Source organism: Falco biarmicus, chromosome Z, assembly GCF_023638135.1.
Source record: "Falco biarmicus isolate bFalBia1 chromosome Z, bFalBia1.pri, whole genome shotgun sequence".
In the NCBI taxonomy this organism is placed as follows: Eukaryota; Metazoa; Chordata; class Aves; order Falconiformes; family Falconidae; genus Falco; species Falco biarmicus.
The window spans coordinates 72632044-72651908 of record NC_079311.1 but is presented as its reverse complement, the minus strand read 5'-3'; the positions used below and the strand labels follow the sequence as shown (position 1 = coordinate 72651908).

Sequence of the window (19865 nt, the reverse complement as noted above, 5' to 3'; positions counted from 1 at the left end):
AAGGCTGCTGTAAGGTCTTCCTGGAGGCTTTGCTCCTCCAGGCAGAACAACCCCACCTCTCTCATCCTGTCCACATGGGAGAGGTGCTCCAGCCCTCTGATCATCTTTGTAGTCCTCCTCTGGACCCACTTCAACAGGTCCATGTCCTTTTTATGCTGGGGGCTCCAGAGCTGAACACAGTACTCCAGGTGGGATCTCACAAGAGAGGAGTAGAGGAGGAGAATCACTTCCCTGGATCTGCTAGCCATGCTCCTTTTGGTGCAGCCCAGGATATAGTTGGGTTTCTGGGCTGCAGGTGCACATTGTCAAGCCATGTTGAGCTTTTTGTCCACCAGCACTCCCAAGTCCTTCTCAGGGCTGCTCTCAATCCTTTCGTCCTGTGGCCTGTATTGATACTGGGGGTTGCCCCGACCCAGGTGCAGGACATTGCACTTGGCTTTATTGAACCTCATGAGGTTCACTCAGGCCCACCTCTCAAGCCTGTCCAGGTCCCTCTGGATGGCATCTCTTCTCTCCAGCATGTTGACCACATCGCACAGCTTGGTGCCATCAGCAAATTTGCTGAGGGTGCACTCAATCCTACTGTCTATGTCACCACAAAGACGCTGAACAGCACTGGTCCCAGTATGGACCCCTGATGAGCACCAGTTTTTACTGGTCTTCACTTGGACATTGAGCCATTGACCACAACTCTTTGAGTGCAACCATCCAGCCAATTCCTTATCCACTGAGTGCTCTACCCATCAAATCCATGTCTCTCCAGTTAAGAGACAAGGATGCTGTGTGGAACAGTGTCAGTTGCTCTTCCATCATCTGCCAGTGCTGTAACCGTGTCATAGAAGGCCACCAAATTTGTCAGGTACAACTTGCCCTTGGTGAAGTTCTGTTGGCTGTCACCAGTCTGAAGCATATGAAGGCCCTAACAGGCACTAGCTCAAAGAGGCTGAGCCTCTGCCTTCCAGACAGTTTTATTTGCTCTCCTGCTACCAAAGACACAATATTTACAGGTCGTGTCCTTTGACCTGACAGCCCAGGCCAAAACTATATCTAGTTGAGCATTATGGACAGCTGACACCTTTCCCTGTATAAATTGTACTCATTACACTTGAAACAGGAGTTCATAAGTCCCTCCACAATGCTACTTTACAAAGTGCTTTATACATCTAGCATTTCAGGGCAGAGCAGAAGACAAGGCATTGAAATAGGCTAAAGGATGATTACAGATGGAGTATGTATGCTCAACCCATATAACGTTTATGAAATAAAGAAAGTCTTACCCTTTCATATTTTTCCATAAGATCTTTTCTGTGGCTTAGATATGCCTTTATATAAATTTCTCTATCACAGACAACAGGCAAAAGAGTTTTTGCTGCCAGAGGAGGAGTACACTTCATAATTATTTTTCTGAGAACAGAATTCACAGAGAGGATTTGTAATTCTTACTTCAGGAAAGCTCTCAAAGCATAAACATAGTAAAATTTGAACCCAAGTTATTAAGTTAATATTAATTTTAGATTAAAAAATTAATACTAAAAGTACTCATTGTTTTCTGTGTTTACGCTTTCGTAGTGTTGAAAAGCTGGCCGAGGTTTCACGACATCACATTGAGAGTTCTAGCAAAATCCAGTATGAAATTATTTTAGAAGAAACTGATTTCTTCATCAGCACTGATGTAAAAGTTATTCCTGACCCTGTTCCTTTACCACATGTTCCACGTGTAGAGACCTCTGGAAGTGGTACTCTTACTGTTTCACAACTTAATGCACTTCATAAGCAGTTTCTACAGATGGCACCTAAAGGTAAGAAAAATTTTTCCTTTTCACTCCTGAAGGATTGTGTTACCTACTTAAAATTTAAAGTAATTGCTAGGAGCAATTAAACATTAGTTACTTATATTGTTAAAGGTTGTGCTAAAATTAAAGATCTAAATAAAAACATATTTGCAGAAGGTTTAATTACTGTCAGTTTTACATATTGTAATTATAATTTTAGTATGATTGCCATTAAAATAATGAAATACAATGTGTAATCATGTACTAAAAATTTTGGATCCAACTCTTCCAATGTTTTAAGGCCAAGAAAGCACAATTAAGTTGAATTTAATTCCTTATTCAGAGGAGAAATTCTAATTATATTTTGTGCTTTAATCCATTTTAGGGACAAAGATGTTTACAGTTTTCCTTTAGACAGTTGCATAACATCTTACCTATAGTGTGGAAGCATGTGTGTGTGTAAGCAGTCCAAACTCTTCTATAGACATTAATTTAGCAGATAGTATTGCATATATAATGCCATATGAAACTAAAAATCTGCACATTTACAATCATGGTGAGGTGAAACACAGGTAGCAGTTTGACTATTCTTTCCACTTAAAAGGTTTGTCTAATACAAACTCTAATATTCTTGACATGTTTAAAACAGAACAACTATTTTCCTTGTACATTTATAACAAGCAAGAAGACAAAATCTTTATCTTTCTACAATATTGTCCTTTTGATAATAGTATTATACTCACTAAAATTACCCAAGATGATTTGCAGAGCTATGCAAAAAGGTAAATATATTGACTTATTATTGTCACCAGACAGTAAAAGAATGCTGCTGGATGTTCTCTGGGACAATGGTAAAGAGTTACTGTTTAAAATAAGGTCCCAAAGAATATGCAACAGCATTCTTCTACTGTCTGGTGACTATTAAGTCAAGATATGTACATTTTTGGATAGCTGAATTAGGATGGGAAGCACAAGCTGTACAAGGCACCTTTTAAATACTTCCAGTTCTCTTACATACTTTAAGACTGCACAGATCACATCCCAGATTTCCTAAGGCAACCACTTCCCTTCATTACAGAGTCTCCACAGGAAGAGTTAAATCCTTCCTCTCCTAAAACATCAGGAAATCAGGAAATTTTTTCACATCCTTTTGTTTCCCCTTGTTCAATATCATGCCTCCTTAGTAGGTAGTCTCTTACTGAAAAGAGGGAAAAACACTAAACCACCCAGCATGGTGGCAGTGAAACTGCTGGACAGCGGCTCTGAAGGAGATGAAAAGAAACAAACCAATCCCTGTCTTTGAGAACCTCTGAACAAATCTAGATTTGCTGCCAAACATCTTAGTCTTCTAATTCTTACTCACTTGAGCAGCCCCCTGAGCATTCATAATGGAAATCCACACAAATGAGCACACAAGGCATAGACTATAGAGCAAGTCTGAACAGAATAAATCTACCACTCTTCTGTACTATATTAATAGCAAAATTCTGAAAGTTCTTCTGAAAATAAAATATTAGGTTTATTTTCTGTAGCATTATGGAGATTACATGAAGAAGAATTTTACCTAGAAATCCAAGCAAAACAAAGAGTGACAGAGGAGAATGTTGGAAAAAATAAATATATAAACAGATTTCTCACAGGTTATTTGATAAGGATCAGAAAGATGTCTTTTCAAGATAAGTTTAACAAATTGCCAAAATGAAAGCAAAAAGTGGGAGTGCCAATATACTTTAAAATTGCATCGTACTTACAAAAGAAATCTTATAAAATTATAAACAGTTTTGTGTTTCCTAGGAATTTAAACTTTTAAAGAACTGCCGATTATCCTGCACACTTGGATCTCCATGGAAGCACATTATTCACCATTCTAAGCACCGATGGACAAAATATACAAAATATATGCTGGACCTTCCTCCCTACTGACACAGTCTTTAATTTGATAAGGACATCCTTAAATTATTATTTTTTTATTGTTCCAAGTGCTGTTGCCCAAACTGAAGGTGGCTCTGCAGTATTTGTTATTTTCTCTAACTCTTTTGATAAATTTATTAACATTCCTTTAATATATTGCCTCAGGAACCTGCTGCTTTTTTATTTCTAGTTCTTTCTAGAACTGTGACAGGCCTTAAATGGAACTACTAACAATTTTTTTCTTTTCTTTTCTACAGTGTCTTTGGATATGTTCTGTTCTTATCAACAAAATTAAACTAACTGTCTATTACAACTCACCCCTTTTGATTCCCTGTAACACTGTATTCTTCCTATGACCACATCTGTTGTCAATTCAATTAGCACACATCTGAAATGTCTCAATTTTCTTCTACAGGTTCTTCTTTAGAAAATGGTTTGCATTACCAAACAGATCAAAATAGATTATATTCCAGACTTTTGTCCTCCATCTTATAACTGAATTACACAAGAGAATTTTAGATCTTGGGTTTTTTTTACAGTCATGAACCATTCCATTTTGAATTATGGAACTGATTCTTCCTCAGAAATAAACTTCAGTCGGGTTTAAAAAACTTACATATCCAATATACAAAAAATGTTTAAAATGCTTGTTTATAGAACTAGATATGAGGCAGTAAAACATAGAGGACGTCCTATGACCAAATTGTATTACTATTTCTTTTCAAATTGTAGACTTGTCAATTGAGTTTTACTGTGTTAATAGATTTGGAAGAGACAGGCATATTATAGTGTGTGTCTGTTTCAGCTGAATTTTTGCCTTTTTAATAGAATACCGTGTTGAGTGGAATAGTCAGAATTATATGCTTACCTGAATAATGTCTATATATTATGTTTTCTCTTGGCGAGCACTTTTGTGTAAGCAATTCAAGACCTTATAGTAATCCTGATGATCTCATCTTGCTGGAAACAAGAGTGTGAAGTCTATACATGAGCACAGAAATAAGTTCATCATATGTAACTTAACTTTTCTAAGACTGTATATGTTTTCAATGTTCTTTTTTTTTTAATTTGTATACAGAGGAAGTATTTTTTTACTAGATAAATTATTTAGGTAGAAAATGCCTAAACTTTTGGGATATAAATCCTTTAATCAGAAATCCAGAATAGATACAATACCTTTCCCTATAGATAATGCAACAACTGACTTAGTTTGACTTACACCTCCTGTTATGTCTCTTATGATTCATGTATGTTGTTTAATTTCAGAAATCTGTGACTGCTTATGGTGTTTAAAACTCTACGCATCCAATTACTTTTATGAAATATATTTAACGTGTTTGTATGTGTTTCTGTGCATTTGAATATATACACGAGTATTAAGATTTTAGTCAGCATGGCAGAGGAACTCTCCTTTCTCCTCACTGCGTCTGTGCAGCAACAGTCATACCCTAGTCTGTGTGGTTCTAGATTTAAAATTCCAATTCTTGCTAATTAGTGAAGATTAGACATATTACATAGCAGAATCGATAACAATTAGTGAGTAAACAAGGTGAATATTTACAGTGAAAATCACCTTCAGGGTGCGATGCTTATCTCGGTGTCTTGGAGGGAATTAATCATGTTTGAGACTCCTGTCTTTTTCATCTAAGGACAGAAGTACCCCATATTACTAGCTTTTAAACTACTAAAATTAAATGAATATAGTTCAGCCTTGGGGGTTATTTCACTTATTCATCTCTTACAGCATTGCTACAGACTCTGGTGCATAACTTCATAGATTTTCATCCAGACTTTTAGTCAGAAATTGCTATGGAAACATTTTTTTCGGTGAAAATGGAGGGGAATAGAAATCTGCTTAAATGTTTTGGTAAAATTTGATGAAAAGAGAATAAAATGTTTACAAAATTCGCATCTCTGGTATAGGTTTACAATCTCTTCATATTTTGTTGCGTGTGTAAAGTTTTAATCTGAATGTTTACTACAGTTCTTACGTTTAGGGAAATATTTTCATACAGGCACTGTATGAAAATATTCTGCTAACTGATGTGTCATTAAGAAGTAGTCTATTTTGTATATCTGTGCCTTATAACTGAAACGTGAGGATTGTTCTTTATGTCTTGTCCCTTTAAAATTTCAGTCTTGGTTCGCAAGGTACACATTTAGTGTACATGTACACTGCTGTCATTGGTAATGATCCTTTTTGAATTTTTATTTTTCTGTTTTCAGTTTCACTTGTCATAATCTTAGTTTATTCTGTAATTTTTTTGCAGTTGTTTATGATGTTTCTGCACTGTTTATTGAAAATATAGATACCCTTGTCTGTGTCACCTTGTGTATCAGTGAATGATACTAATTTTAAAAAAGATTTTGATGAAAAACAGTTCTGCCCTGTGCAGCTTTTTCTACATTAGTTTTCATTTTCATTTTGTTGATGACAAAAATCAGATGTGAAAAAGAGGTTGCTTCATAAGTAGTACAGGCTGGTTTCCTTTTGTATCCTGTGTTCCTTCCATAGTAGCACTGCAACAAATCCCGCTTTTTCCCATGTTCCCAGCTTCCTCCCACTAGTCCATCTCCTGTTCCTTTCCATGTCTGTTAGCCTCATTTAAAAAAAAAACAAACAAGACAGACAACAACCAGCAGTTGTCTTTCATGTCATCTTACCTGCATGTTTTGCTTGCACAGAATGCTGTGTGTGGTCTGGAACTGCGTTTAGTCTGACTTAACGACTCTTGGCCACAGAGTGGGTAAAAGCTGGTCATCTCCCCAGTTTTTCCTCAATGGCAGTGTTATGAAGATCTTTCTCTTGTACCTCAGAACAGATCTGAAAAAAAATTTGTACGACCTTCGTAACTCTACCATACTGATAAACTTGGTTCAAATTGGCCATTCTGAAATTATCAATGGGGAAACACAGGAAGACAGACAAATTGGTATTTGTTCTCACAAACTGTATAATGCACATACAAAAATTTGCCCCTTCTTGTAAAACAGGAAAAAGTGGGTCACAAGGACTTTATCTTAAGATCTTTTAAAGCACCAGAAATGGCGTTTCTTTCTATGATTAACTTACTGTAATTGTTAATTCTGCCTGTTGAAGTACACATCACAGTAAGGAGGATGGGGAGTCAAGTTGTTCCCAGGTCATTTCCTCAGCGCTTTAGTTCTGCTATTTCCCAACTAACAGATTTCTTGGTTTACTGTCTCAGTTCTGCATGGAATTTGCCTTCATGGAATTATGTGACTGCTTTCTTTTCAAAGTTATGACCTTATGGCAACAGCGTACTAAAAGAATCATAAACTTAAATGCAAAAAGTGGGAGATTCACAAGCTCTGAAGACAGAATTTTCAAAAACACCAGCTTATAGCATATGCTCCTACAAAATGTAACAATGACCATCTTGAGAACAAAATGTGAAGCTTATGCTGTTCTTTCTCAAAGCAGTACTAAAATAATTTAATGGTTGGACTTGATCTCAAAGGTTTTTTTCCAACCTAAATTTTTCTATGATAAATCTATTTTAAAAAGATCAGGTCAAACATCTGCCATGGAACATCTTATGCCTGTAACAGCTATTTGATTATGTATTTATGGGTTTGCTCCAAGTTAACTTGTCTGTTAGTGTTAGGTGTAATGGGCATCTTAATAGGTTTGTGACTTCAGTAGTATCTTCTGGAGACATTTTGCCTGAAAGACCATTCTGAATTCCACTCCCTAGCTCCGTTTTTCTGTTTCAAAAAATCGTATTGCTGCTGTACTTTACTGGTTGCATATTCTGACAAACTTCTGGTAGTCAAAAGGAAATTAGAGTCAAAACGAAATTAGAGTCAAAACTGACCATTTCTTACAAGGGTCCTGGGTAGCCTCCAAGTGATTTAAGAGTAGAACTGTTTTCTTTGTTCTCTTTTATGGCTGTTCATTTCAAGTCACAGTCTAGTCCCAAATTAACAAAATAAATGTGGATTAAAAAAAAATACAACTGATATTTATTAAATAAAAACTATTTTATATTTAGTTGTTTCTTTTTAAATTATAGCCATAAGAGCACTGAAGCAATTTAAAAGCAAGACTAATTCTTCTATCAAGAGAGAAGGTGGTGATGGAGGGAAAGCGAAGAGAGATCTGGAACATCAGATAACAAAAAGGAATCGCCAGTTTCCAAAAATATGGCTAACAAAATACTCCTGGTTAAAATATGATGACGAAAGGGGAATAATGTTTTGTGCACCATGTCGTAAGCATAATGTAGATTTGGGGGAAAATATTCACAATTTTTGTTCTGGCACTGATGACTTCAAACTTGAATTTATAAATACACACCAAAGTAGTGAAGCTCATGCCTGGGCTACCTGCATGGAAGCTGCCAGTACTGCTTCACCAAATGCAGCTTCTGCTGAGCAGATGTTAAAGAGCATGAACTCCATAACATTAGGTAGAGTAGAAAATATTTTTAGAACATGCCATGCTATTGCTAAGTCTGGTCGTCCCTTTACAGACCTTGACTGGATGTGCAAACTAGATGATATGAAAGGAGTGGATATTGGTTCTGTGTTTAGAAATGACAAATCAGCAAGAATGTTTATACATTTTATTGCTGAAGTAGAAAGAAGAGCTTTGAAAGAGAAACTGGAGAAATGTAAATTCTTTTCTGTTATTAGTGATGGAGTCACAGACAGTATACTTAAAGCAGCTGCAGTTGTGTACGTACGCTTTGCAAATGAAGGAAAAGTCCATTGCCAGATTGTTGGGGTTCAACCTGTTCACAAAACCGATGCTTCAGCTATTAAAAATGCAATTGAGGAAACGTTGCAAATAAATCTTCAGCTTAGTCTGGCAAGCCAAGACTGGTCAAGAAAATTAGTTGGGTTTGGAAGCGATGGGACAGATGTCATGGTAGGAGAAAACAGTAGGGTAGCTAAACTTCTGAGGGAAATTCAGCCTTGTGTACAGTCTGTGCATTGTTTTGCTCACCGGCTAAAGCTGGCTTACAAAGGAGCACTGAAAAATATTCAGCTATACAACATCTTAAGCAATGTCTTGAGAAGTTTGTATTACTTTTATCGTAACTCACCTCTAAATAAGAATAATCTCAAAGCCACATATGAAGCCATCAAGTTACGCCCAGCTGTTCCTTCTCGAATTGGAGGCTCCCAGTGGCTTCCTCGCCTACAAACAGCTCTACAAATTCTCCTTAAAGGTTATCCTGCAATTGTTCTACATCTGAGTAAGGTAAATGATACAAAATTTGGACATAACTTCAGGAAAAATTAATTGCCATGGCTAAGTTTGGTCTGCATACCTGATCCTTTCATTTTCTGTATTGATTTCCAGACTGAAAGAGATTCAAGATCCTCAAACCAGCAGAAAGTCAAAGGCCTTTTACACATCCTTCTGAGAATGGAGATAGTAAAATTTTCTCACTTTTTGTTGGATGTCATCAATGTCCTCAACATTCTGTCACGTGTTACTCTGGATCATTACTCTTCCATTGCAGACATATTTGCAACCATGCAGTCAACACTGGAAACACTCCACATGTATCAAACAAGGTCTGGCATTTCTAACAACTGAACAATGATCCCTTAGAATATAATAAAAGAGTATTATATGTTGTTTTGTGTTCTGTACCTTTCAGAGCTGGTCCAAAGGAGCGGCTGATAGAGACCATTCAGCATTTTCATGGCTACCAGCTTGTTGGAAATAGAAATATTTCAGCAGTACGAACAACAGTACTAAGGAATTTGGTAAAGAGGCTACGCGATTGTTTTTGCGATGCAAGTCAAGATGTTTTAAAAGCAACTACTATTGGAAGTTTTAAACTATGGCCTGATAAAATTAAACAAGGTATAGAACTGTGATAGTGGCTATTTGAAGAGCACCTTCTAAATGTTTTACAAGCATAAAAATATTTTTGTTTTGCCTCTGTTATAGAATTTGGTGAAAAGGAAGTGTCTGTCTTGACTAAACATTATGAAGTCATTCTGGAAGCTGCTAGTGTGAAAATAGGTGAAGTAGAAACTGAATGGAACATGTTGAAAATAGAGTTGTACAACAGGTAATAAGAAAACTGCATTTGTGTCCGTTTATTGATTTACTCAGAAGGATGATGGAAATACATTTAGTGATAGTTGTAATTATACTTCTTACCATGCTTTTTAGATTTCAGAACATCCAGACCTTGACATGGGATGTGGTGAACTCAGATTACTCAAAGAAGTATCCCAACATCCTGACACTGGTAGATTTGATCCTAACTCTGCCAGCAAGCTCAGCTGAAACAGAGCGAGGCTTCAGTCAAATGAAACTCACCATGATGCATTTGCACTCTAAACTAAGGTCTGAAAGTGTGACGGATCTTATGATAATTCAGATGAACTCTCCAGATATCAAGAGATTTGACCCCCAGAAAGCTATTCATTTGTGGAATGTTACTTGGCAAAGAAAGAGAAGACTACAGGGAGGTGATATGATGACAAGTGAAAGATCAGACTACTCCTCCGAGTTTGATTTGGAGAGTTTCTGTGGAAGTGACTAGATGAAAATTGTTAGTTTTTATTTCAAAATCTTCTTGTAACGTACATGGACACTTCAACAGAATACCTTGCAGGGTTAATAAGGGTCATTTTTTTTTTTTTTTCATAATGTATTGTAATGTTAAAATATGTCTTTTCTTCAATTGCCAGTAGATGTTTGCATTTGCCCATCTTCTATTTGCCTGACTTCTATGAATCTGAAGACAATGAACAAAAATAATGTACACTGTTACCTTGGTGACATGCTAGAGGGGCAACTTGTAAATTCTATCTGATTGTATATTGCACTTAGCTGAGTCATAATATATTATAACCACTGGAGTTAACCCTCATCTTATTATCAGTGTTTAATAGTTCAAGAAGCTTCATGGATTCTGAAAACCCTGATTTTTTTTTGATAAGTGTGTGGAAGATCAGTGCTTTATATCTGTCAAATGACTGCTTGACCTCTGTAGCCTATGAATTTTGGGTCATACCTTCTCTCCGTATCTGTATGTGTTTCTATTTTTTATTCTCTTTTGGATAAGGTTTAACATGACCTTTCACAGATTGTTGTCAGACTTGTCCTTCAGAAGACTTTCCTACAGAGGTAGAACAGGTTCATTTTCCATTGCTGATTATTAATTGCACAAATCAGTCTTCCCATAGGTAATACTCTTACAGCCAGCATATCACTAATTACTTCACAGCTTGTACCACTTTTTTTCTCTGTAAAAATATTTGTGAGCATTGCAATAAGAATACTGCATCTTGATTTTTAATGTAGGAGCTAGAATCAGAATTGTTCAGCGAAGTATCTGATTTCACAATTTCATAATTCTACATGTTCTAAATGCAATTTTCTACTTGATAATTTCCAATCGAGGTAAAGCATACCAGCAGAATCTGTATCTACTATGAAGGAAAAAGCAATGATCTATAACAAAAGATAGCTAAGGTGCAGTCATTAATGACCCTTCTTAATTCTTCGAATAGTGATGAAGATGAAGTAGAAATAATTTGGGAGAAATTAATGTGTGGTCATTCACCTTTAAATCAACCCTTTTCTAAATCAAGATCAAGTCTCTAATTTCATTTTAGTTGTTGCCTAGTAACTGCAGAAGATATATACATACATATATATAGTCTTGTTTTGTGTGTCTTGTATATATATTCATGCTACTTCTAGGTCTAAACAGGATGTCAGAAATAGAGCAGGTTTAGAGTACATGCCTCATTAAGGGATGTTTGTCCACTCAAGTAGAGTTGATTGGTAGGGATCAGAAAAAGAGATCAGTACTGTGCATTATATAGGTGACTATAATAGATCCATCATTGAAATATCTTCATTTGTGATTTCTGTGGTAACAAAAATGTTTACCTAAAGTAAAATACTTTACCTAATAAGCAACAGGATATATGTTCTACAGGGTACCTTATTAGATATACAACATTGCTAATTCTAAGGATTTTCTCTTAAGTCACATAATACCACATTTTAACTTAATGTCTTCAAATAGGAAGATTTTGACTATGATGACATTAGAAAAAGTTTGAAAATGTGTCCCCAGAATGTCCAACAGTAGAAGAAAAATACTGAAGTAATGAACAAAACTGTATTTAGAACTTGTAACACTGAAGTCAATTCCATGATGCACAAGGGCAGCATCACATTTTTAGTGTTAGGTCTGAAGATAATAGGTATATTGCCCTTGGAAAAATTGTAGCAAAATCTTATTGTCATAACAAGTAGTTGGAGGGGGATATCAAGAAGTCATCCGTATCTGAATATGGGGTCTGGTTTAGTCAATCTATATCCAGTATTTATCCTTGTTCTTCTTTGATAAGCTTTTAAAATAGTCCACTGTAGAATGTGTGGGGTTTTGTCCTTAGTGCTTTGATGTCCTTATTATGTGGGTTTTTAGTATTGTCTGAAATGTTTTTGATGCAAATAAACTTTATGTCCTATCATTCTTCCTAACTGGAGCTATGGAGCGGGTGTTATCCCTATCCTCTTTGTAACATTGGTTTTAACTGGACAACTACTGTGTTTTCTCATGATCTTCCTTTCGTAGATGAAACAAGCAGAATTCCTTCAACCTTGCCTCTTAGGTCATGCTTTCTAAGCCTGTGATGATTCTTACTGCTTTCTTCTGGGTACTCTTTAGTTTCCATACATCCTTCTAGATCTGCAAATTCCAAAATTGTATGCCAGCAGAAGCCTTAACATCTGAAAAGAATGCAAGTGATTATATCCAATATCTTCCTGTGTACTTTCTGGTGATATTGTAATCTTCCATAATCCCTGGAGCTTTTTCTACAGAAATTTCTTTGTCAGTAAGATTCCTACTGGGACATTTATGCAGTTCATTCTTTCAGCCCAGTGTGGCACTTGACATTTATTCTTATTGGATAGTGTCCTTTTTATCCTAGACTATATCTCAAATTTGTAAAGTTCACTGAATTCTAATCCTGTTCTTGAATGTGCTTTAAGTGCTTTCCTGATTGGTTTTGTCTGCAATGTAGTAAGTGTATTTATTTGTGCAGTCTGTTTCCTCAAAGTACTTAGATCTGTTTCCAGTGAAATTTACTTACTGATCTTGACCATCTCTCCAGTTTTTCAAAAGCTTTTGAATTCTGATTCTTTTTCAAAATTGCATGCTATCCCTTCTAATTAAAAGTGGTTCTGCGCATTTAATAAGTTCATTTTCTATTCAGTCTCCTACATCAATCAACAAAAACCTGTTAGGTATGGTTGGGGGGTTTTTTGGACTTAACAAAAAGATCTTGTAAAGAGCATACCTGTTTTGAAACCAGTCTTGTTAAGTGGACAAAGCCAATTCTGGGAATTGTTTTCACATTCTTTCCCAGAGGACGTTATTTCCTTTTACCCTTGCAGAGTACTGTTTGCAGATACCAATATTATTCTCTCAGCACCATCTGTGTAGCTGCCCACTCATATCATCTTTCCATGATTAAAAGCATTGGCAACCCCTGAATTAAATTGATGAATCACCTTTTGTCTTGTAGTATGATCAGATATTTTAAACAGTTCCATGCTCTGTAGCATAAAAATACATTAAATCTAGACAAAATATCTAAAAATACATTGAGAAAACTTATTTGGTATCTTTTGTATATGCTTACAAGGGATTTCCTCTCTTTCTCAGACTTCCTCATTCCTGCTAGGTATGTCATGAGGAGGATTTAGGTCACACTCCGTTTGAAGTTTGTGAACTGTTATAACTTTTTGACAACACTTTGGAATTCTCCCACTTCAGATGTTTCAGGAGGAGGTGGTAAAGTAAAAAGAATTACCCTACAGCACATCAGCAATTCTGCTATTAATGAAGTAGCTTAGCTCTGAATGAAAGAGAAGGTTGTTTCTCCATATTTGTCACAGAGGAAGAAAAATGGGTAGACACTGCAGGTCACCTGGCAGCGCATACATTATTTCTTGATTCAAGTTCTTTAATATCCTTACCCCTCAAATACTTAGGTACGTTTCTGAAGTCATGTAGCCTCACAAAAATGACATGACGATATTAGTATCCTTTTAGAATTTTGTGCAGAAGACCAAAATTAAATTTCTTTTTAGGAAGCCAGAAACTCATAGGGAATACAAGAACAGCATTTTTTATGGTCATATAGGGAAACCATAGTAGGAATTGAACAATTTAAACCACAAGATAATGTGAGAGAAAGAAGCTAGATTGCCAGATTACTGGGGATCAGATGTGGAAAGGGAAATGTTTAATAAACCATGAAATAAAAATTATAATACCTGGGCTTTTCATCATACATCACTAGAAAATTTGAAACTGCAAATAAGATGTTAGAATTTTTCCTGTTATTTTAATATAAAATTTTCAGTGGCTTCTTAGTGGACTATAGCTTGTTATCCCCATGAACCACTAAAAAGTTACCTGGTTTATTGAATCTTCTGTGAAGTCTCCAATAATGATACTTCTGTGATGTAGGCTTTGTTGTGCTGCATGGTAATAATCTGATTTTTGGGACTTGAAGCTCTTGTCAAAATACAAGTTTCTGCTTACCTTAAAATTATTAAATCAGCAATCCAAGAAGCTTCAGTAAACAGCCTAACACATGATTTCTAAAAGGTGTTCTTTCTCAAAGTAGATAACTCAGAAACCCTCAAGAGACTACGTCAGAGCACTGTTACCAGTTTACTGATAGTTTTTCCCAGCTTTTGTGTTCATGCTGAAATTTGTTAGGACACAGGGCTTCAAATCCAGATTTTTCACCCTTCCTTTGTCCTGTCCCAACAGACCCTAAGCTTCCCAAATCTACTTTTTTCCTTTTCTCTCTAAGGTTATATGATTTCTCTGCTGTATTAAGATGTGCTGAGGGCATTACTCCTGGCTGCAGAGGTTGTAGGCTATTAATTGAAACTGACCACTTGATTTTGAATGCTGACATTATGAAATCAATATTTGAACACATTCTTAATATTCCTACCACTTAAATCTTTCTTTGTAAACTTAACAAATTTTACTTCACATTTTCTTTTCAAAGAAAAAAAGTTGTTAGCCATAGAATGTGTGCAGCTGTGCCTTTTTAAAAAGAAAAGAAATGTGACTGTAAAAGGAAAAAAAATTAGTAAGTCCTTCTAGTATTTCACTGATTGTATTTGCTTTTAAAGGTAATCTGAAAACTTACTGTTTAACCCTATGGAAGTGATCATAACCTGGCCAAATCAGCTTCATCTCTCAAAATTTAGATCACCTGAATCTTGGTTAATGTAGAGGTTTCGCAGTGAATCCTTACTGAGCCAGCAAAGTTGTTTCTGAACGAAAAGACTTGTATATGTCTGATAATTTTGGTATACATAATTTTGTGTTGTAATACTGTGCATGAAGTTCGAAGTTTCTATTTGCTTATAAGCAAATCCATGCCCATTAAAAAAAAAAAAGAGGTTTTGTTGCACTTACTTATTTTTATCTGATTTCTTTAAATAAAATTAACAGAGATATTTATAAATCCCACAAACCAATTCTGGGAAGTTCTTTAAGCAATTCAGTTTGTTTCAAAGTTTAACAGACAATGATCCGAGTTTCCCATCCTATTCTCTAATGCTTGCTTTCAAGAGTAGAGATAGATTTATGACTGATTAAAATAGCGCATAGTGAAGGAAAAGGTTGATAGGTGTTCAATACACAGAGTATGTGTGTGATTGGTATTTGTGTACTGCTCACCAAGTGTCAGTGTAGACTAAGAGGATTGGTTAGTGATCACAGTGCGGATCAGGGCAAGCATCAAAAGAACTGCAATATATTGGAATATTAGACATTTTGCTTTTAGACAGGCCACATGGTTTATTCTGAATGAGAAAATTTTACATTTGACTTGAAAGATATTACCGCTATTAATAGTACATAACAGCAAAATAACTATTTTCCCATATGGCCATTAAAATAAAAAAATATATTTCCTTTAACAAAAGAAGACTATTTTAAATGGTAAATAGTTTTTTTATATGTATTGACTTTCTTTTATTAGGTTTTATACAAAAGGAAGTATTTATTGACTTGATTAATTTGAATCTTGGAACAAATTGCCTTCCTGATGTATGGATGAACTTAACACTTCCAGATGTAAGTTAACACCTATTTTCATACCAGTTAACTACTGGTTTGTGCAGAAGATGCAGTGTTGTCCTTACTGTGATAAAGTCAGGAGTGTAACTATTAAGGGCATTGTCAGTTTTCCCTTAAAATTCTTTTTCTTTAGAGAAAGGTTCTGGAAGCTACTGTGCCAGAAATAAAATGCTTTTGTCAGCACTGTATTTATTTATTATTTTCAAATTCTATCAGTTCCTTTAGACACCATTGAAAATTCATTTCCAAGAGTTAAATTAAGACTGTTTATGTTCTTCGTTCCAAGACAGGAGAATAAAATCTTGAGCTGTATGACCTTAAACTTACTTATCCAAGATTTTCAGATTTAGGAACATGAAAAATTATTAGTCTTTCCAGATCTTCCATCACTGAATTGTCTGATTAATTTTACTTTCAAATGTTGCTGGTAAGTCTATGGAATGAAAAGGTTTACTTGTTTTAGCATATTTTCATTATTATTTCTGACAGTAAGCCATGATTTACATTAAGATTTTAATTGGATTTTACATGAGGGAAGCAGCTTTATTCAAATATTGTTCACACAGATGAAATGCATTAATAAACATTGTAAAGTTTCTGAGTGACGGTTTTCCACTGTTTAGTGAAAATTAGACACAGCTGTCATCATCAGTATATAAAAATCTAATCTTAGCACAGGAGATTAATTATATGTGGAAAACTATGAGTCAAACATTGTTTATTAATAGACCACATGTGCTTGTATCCCATGTTCTTTACTCTTTGAGAACTTTTAAGTGCTTGTAAGTACTATTTTAATTTTAATAACAGAATTTCCTTTCCTTAAGAGCACTGTTTTAAAATTATTCTTTTATATTTATAGTCAAAGCAAGAATTTATATGCAAAAGGAAATGCATGAAGCATGAGCTAAGGTGTATGTTCTGCAGAAGCTATTCTGAACTGAACTCACCATTTCATCATTGTGTGACTTAATAACATTTCAAATAAGTTTTCAAGGTGTAGGAAATGGTACTGTACCTGCCAGTGTTAGGGCAGATGACATCTACGGCATTACCAAATTGTCTGTCTCTGAGTTGCCCCAGACCCTTATTCTCGTAGACACGTTACCTCCTTCTTGAACTCCATCCTGGAGCAAACGGGACACTTCACAAGGAAGTCTGGGTGTGGGGCAGAACATAGCGTACAGGTACACAGCAGGGTCTCGCCACACCAGTAGTGTAGAAATAAACTGTGCCTTTATTTCCTCTATCAGATACAGCCTTTGCAATGCCGTGTCAGGAGATTTTACACGTATTCTCCTGTTTGTGTTCTCTGCCCCACTCTGCTATCCACATACAACATCGTCAGTGGTAAAAAGATACATGTGGCAAGCTGCAAAGCAGCTTTTCTACTACAACATTTTTTAACTGAAAATAATGCTGGAACAGAGAAAAGCCACTTGGTAGACAGCTGTAAGAGTAAGCAAGATAGGCCCAAGGCACAGCCCCGAGCATTTACTAGATTTTATACTCATGCTGCTAAATTGTCAGTTCAGGTCTTAGCACTCTCCCAGATGGAACTTGGTTCAGGGGTTAGTATGTACTAAGAGTTGTTATGTCATAGCACTTTACATACAGACCCCTATTTAGGGAGTCAAAGTATTTATTTAGACGGATATCAACTGCACATGCCAGTTGGCCTCAGTGACAGACAGCGGTCTGTGGACTGCTTTGGTCAGTGACACATGTCCTTTATACATCTTTGAAGTCGCACTGCAGAACCTTGTCCACCCTAACCATGAAAAAGTCCTAAGGTTACGTGGTATATAGAAAGTGTATGTTTACGTGTGCATATTTGACAATATTTATTATTTTGTTTTTATAGTTACAAAATCTGGCATCTGCATTCACAGTGAACTCAGAATTTACCGACTGGCGCAGGTTCTTGCTAGCAGCAGCGCAGCCTTGGCCAGTGCCGTCTGTGACACAGCTGCTTGAAGCACTGCGTGGCTTCCAGTCCATTGACGTAGCTGGATCAGGCTTTGTTACACAGGAACACTATATGCAGGTTATAATTTTTTCCTGAATAATATTCTTTTGTTTAACTCTCTGAAATGATTGATGTATTGTTGGGTTTATTCACATTCAGAAATCCAGTCTGAATTTTAAATGTATGGGGTTTTGGGGGTGCTTTCTAATGAAAATTGTCTTCAGGAAACTGGACGCCTAATCTTATCCATAGTCCCACAAATCAGGCTAAATAAACTAACTCCTTACTTCCATTTCCTACTTTCCCCATAAATTAATTTCAAATTAATATCCTTCCTGTTCTAAAGAAACTCTTCTGTGAGAGCTTTGACTTTTATTAACTTGTTTGACACTATATAAAACAAAGAATTTGCTCCAAACAGAAATAAGTATTTTACTTTGGGCTCACCAGCTCTACTTTAATTAGATATTCCTAGAATGTTTCCAATAAGGAATTCTTTGCAACTGAAGATTATTTTTCAGATTTTGAATACAGGGGAAATTATAAAATTATTTGATCTATTCTTTTCTCTAAAGGTGTCTTCTATTTGAACTGTCACATAGTTTAGCAAAGGTTTTTGGGAAGCAAGTTTCATGAAAGAGTATTGAGAATACATTCTCCTTTGTTTAGCAAAATTCTGCTCATTAAATTTTCACTTCCTTTTACTTAGGATTCTTAATTATACTTAGGATGACTCTTTTAATGTGTACTAGCCATATATATGTATATATACGTATACAAATATATAGGTAGATACATATCTGTGTGCATGTGTACATAAAAGTTCTACAGTTCTGTATTTTTTGGGTGATACTAAACTAATTTTCAAACTGTTTCAAATAAATTTCATAGAGCCTTTATTGCAGTGTGTTTTCCAATCACCTAGTATTAGTTTTCCTCAAAAATCAGAGGCTGTGTTCCTCCAGAGGCCTGTCAGTTTCAGAAATATTTTGATTAATTTAAAACTTCCAGGAGTGTCTGCCAACCCCTACCCACGCCAGACTTGCAAAGAAACAAATTCTGCAAAGCCATAAAACCCACATAATGTGCAGGTCTATCTGCATCTATTTTTCTATCGATGTGGTAATTTTTACTGAAGTGTGAGAGTTTAAAAATAAGCTAACAGTTACAAGACATGCAGACTGTGAATGTACATTTTTAACATGGGATCCTAGTTCAAATAATAATATTAACTGAGCAATTAATTTACTTCAAGATCGGAATTGGCTCACATTCAGTAAATGATAGTAAATACACAATGGTGTACACTTGTTTGTAGACCTACCTCTTGGTAGTTCTTCCAAACTTCTGTGAAAGTGATGACTCTGAACCTACAGTCGTACAGTTCCTTAAAAACTTAAAAAGGACTAAAAAGTCTGGAGGTAAACACACATATAACTCCACTACTGAAGCTCCTTTCTTGGAACAGAACAATTTGGGCAGGCACATAACTTAGGTGCTCAAGAGGATGTTATAGGAAGCTCCAGAGACTATCCAAATCAATTCAGTTCAACAGTCTGCATTGCTCTGAAGATTTTGCTCTTTAGCTGATTCACATTGCAAATAAAAGTTGTAATGTCTGTCGCCACTATTTCATGTTTGTAAATCTGACCAAAACTTCGTTCACTTAAAAACCACACAAATCCCCTGTATACCTGCTCTATATGAGGTGCTACAGTTCATGTTACTGACAGCACTGTGGTTTGAATTTTTTGCATAGTCTGTTTATGAGAAGAACAAGAACAGAATCTTGCAGGCTTGAGTAAAATTTAGTCCTTAATTGATGAGGAACATCTGACTTGGTTTTATTGAAATGTTTGTATTGAAATGCTCCTTTGGGAGCAATTTGTGGCAAATTTTATGAGGTCAATACTTGTTCCATTTCTTTCTCATTAATTTCTTTCTTGAAGAAAAAATGATTCATGTTCTGTGGAACATGGTGCACTAGAGAATGTATGAGTCAGTGTAATCCATAAAAATAAGGAAAGAACAATAGCAAAGAGTTAGTAAAATAATTATATATCATTTTTTATCATTAATATT

General features: G+C 35.6%; 1 protein-coding gene across 1 annotated transcript in view; it reads left to right on the top strand.

Moving 5' to 3' along the window:
• SPEF2 (sperm flagellar 2) overlaps positions 1 to 19865 on the top strand; it is an 87271-nt gene that overhangs the window by 55060 nt on the left and 12346 nt on the right. Inside the window, exons 28-30 of the mRNA XM_056325744.1 lie at positions 1570 to 1799; positions 15717 to 15811; positions 17679 to 17861. Of these exons, the coding sequence (XP_056181719.1) occupies positions 1570 to 1799; positions 15717 to 15811; positions 17679 to 17861 (508 nt within the window). The remainder of the gene's footprint in view (positions 1 to 1569; positions 1800 to 15716; positions 15812 to 17678; positions 17862 to 19865) is intronic.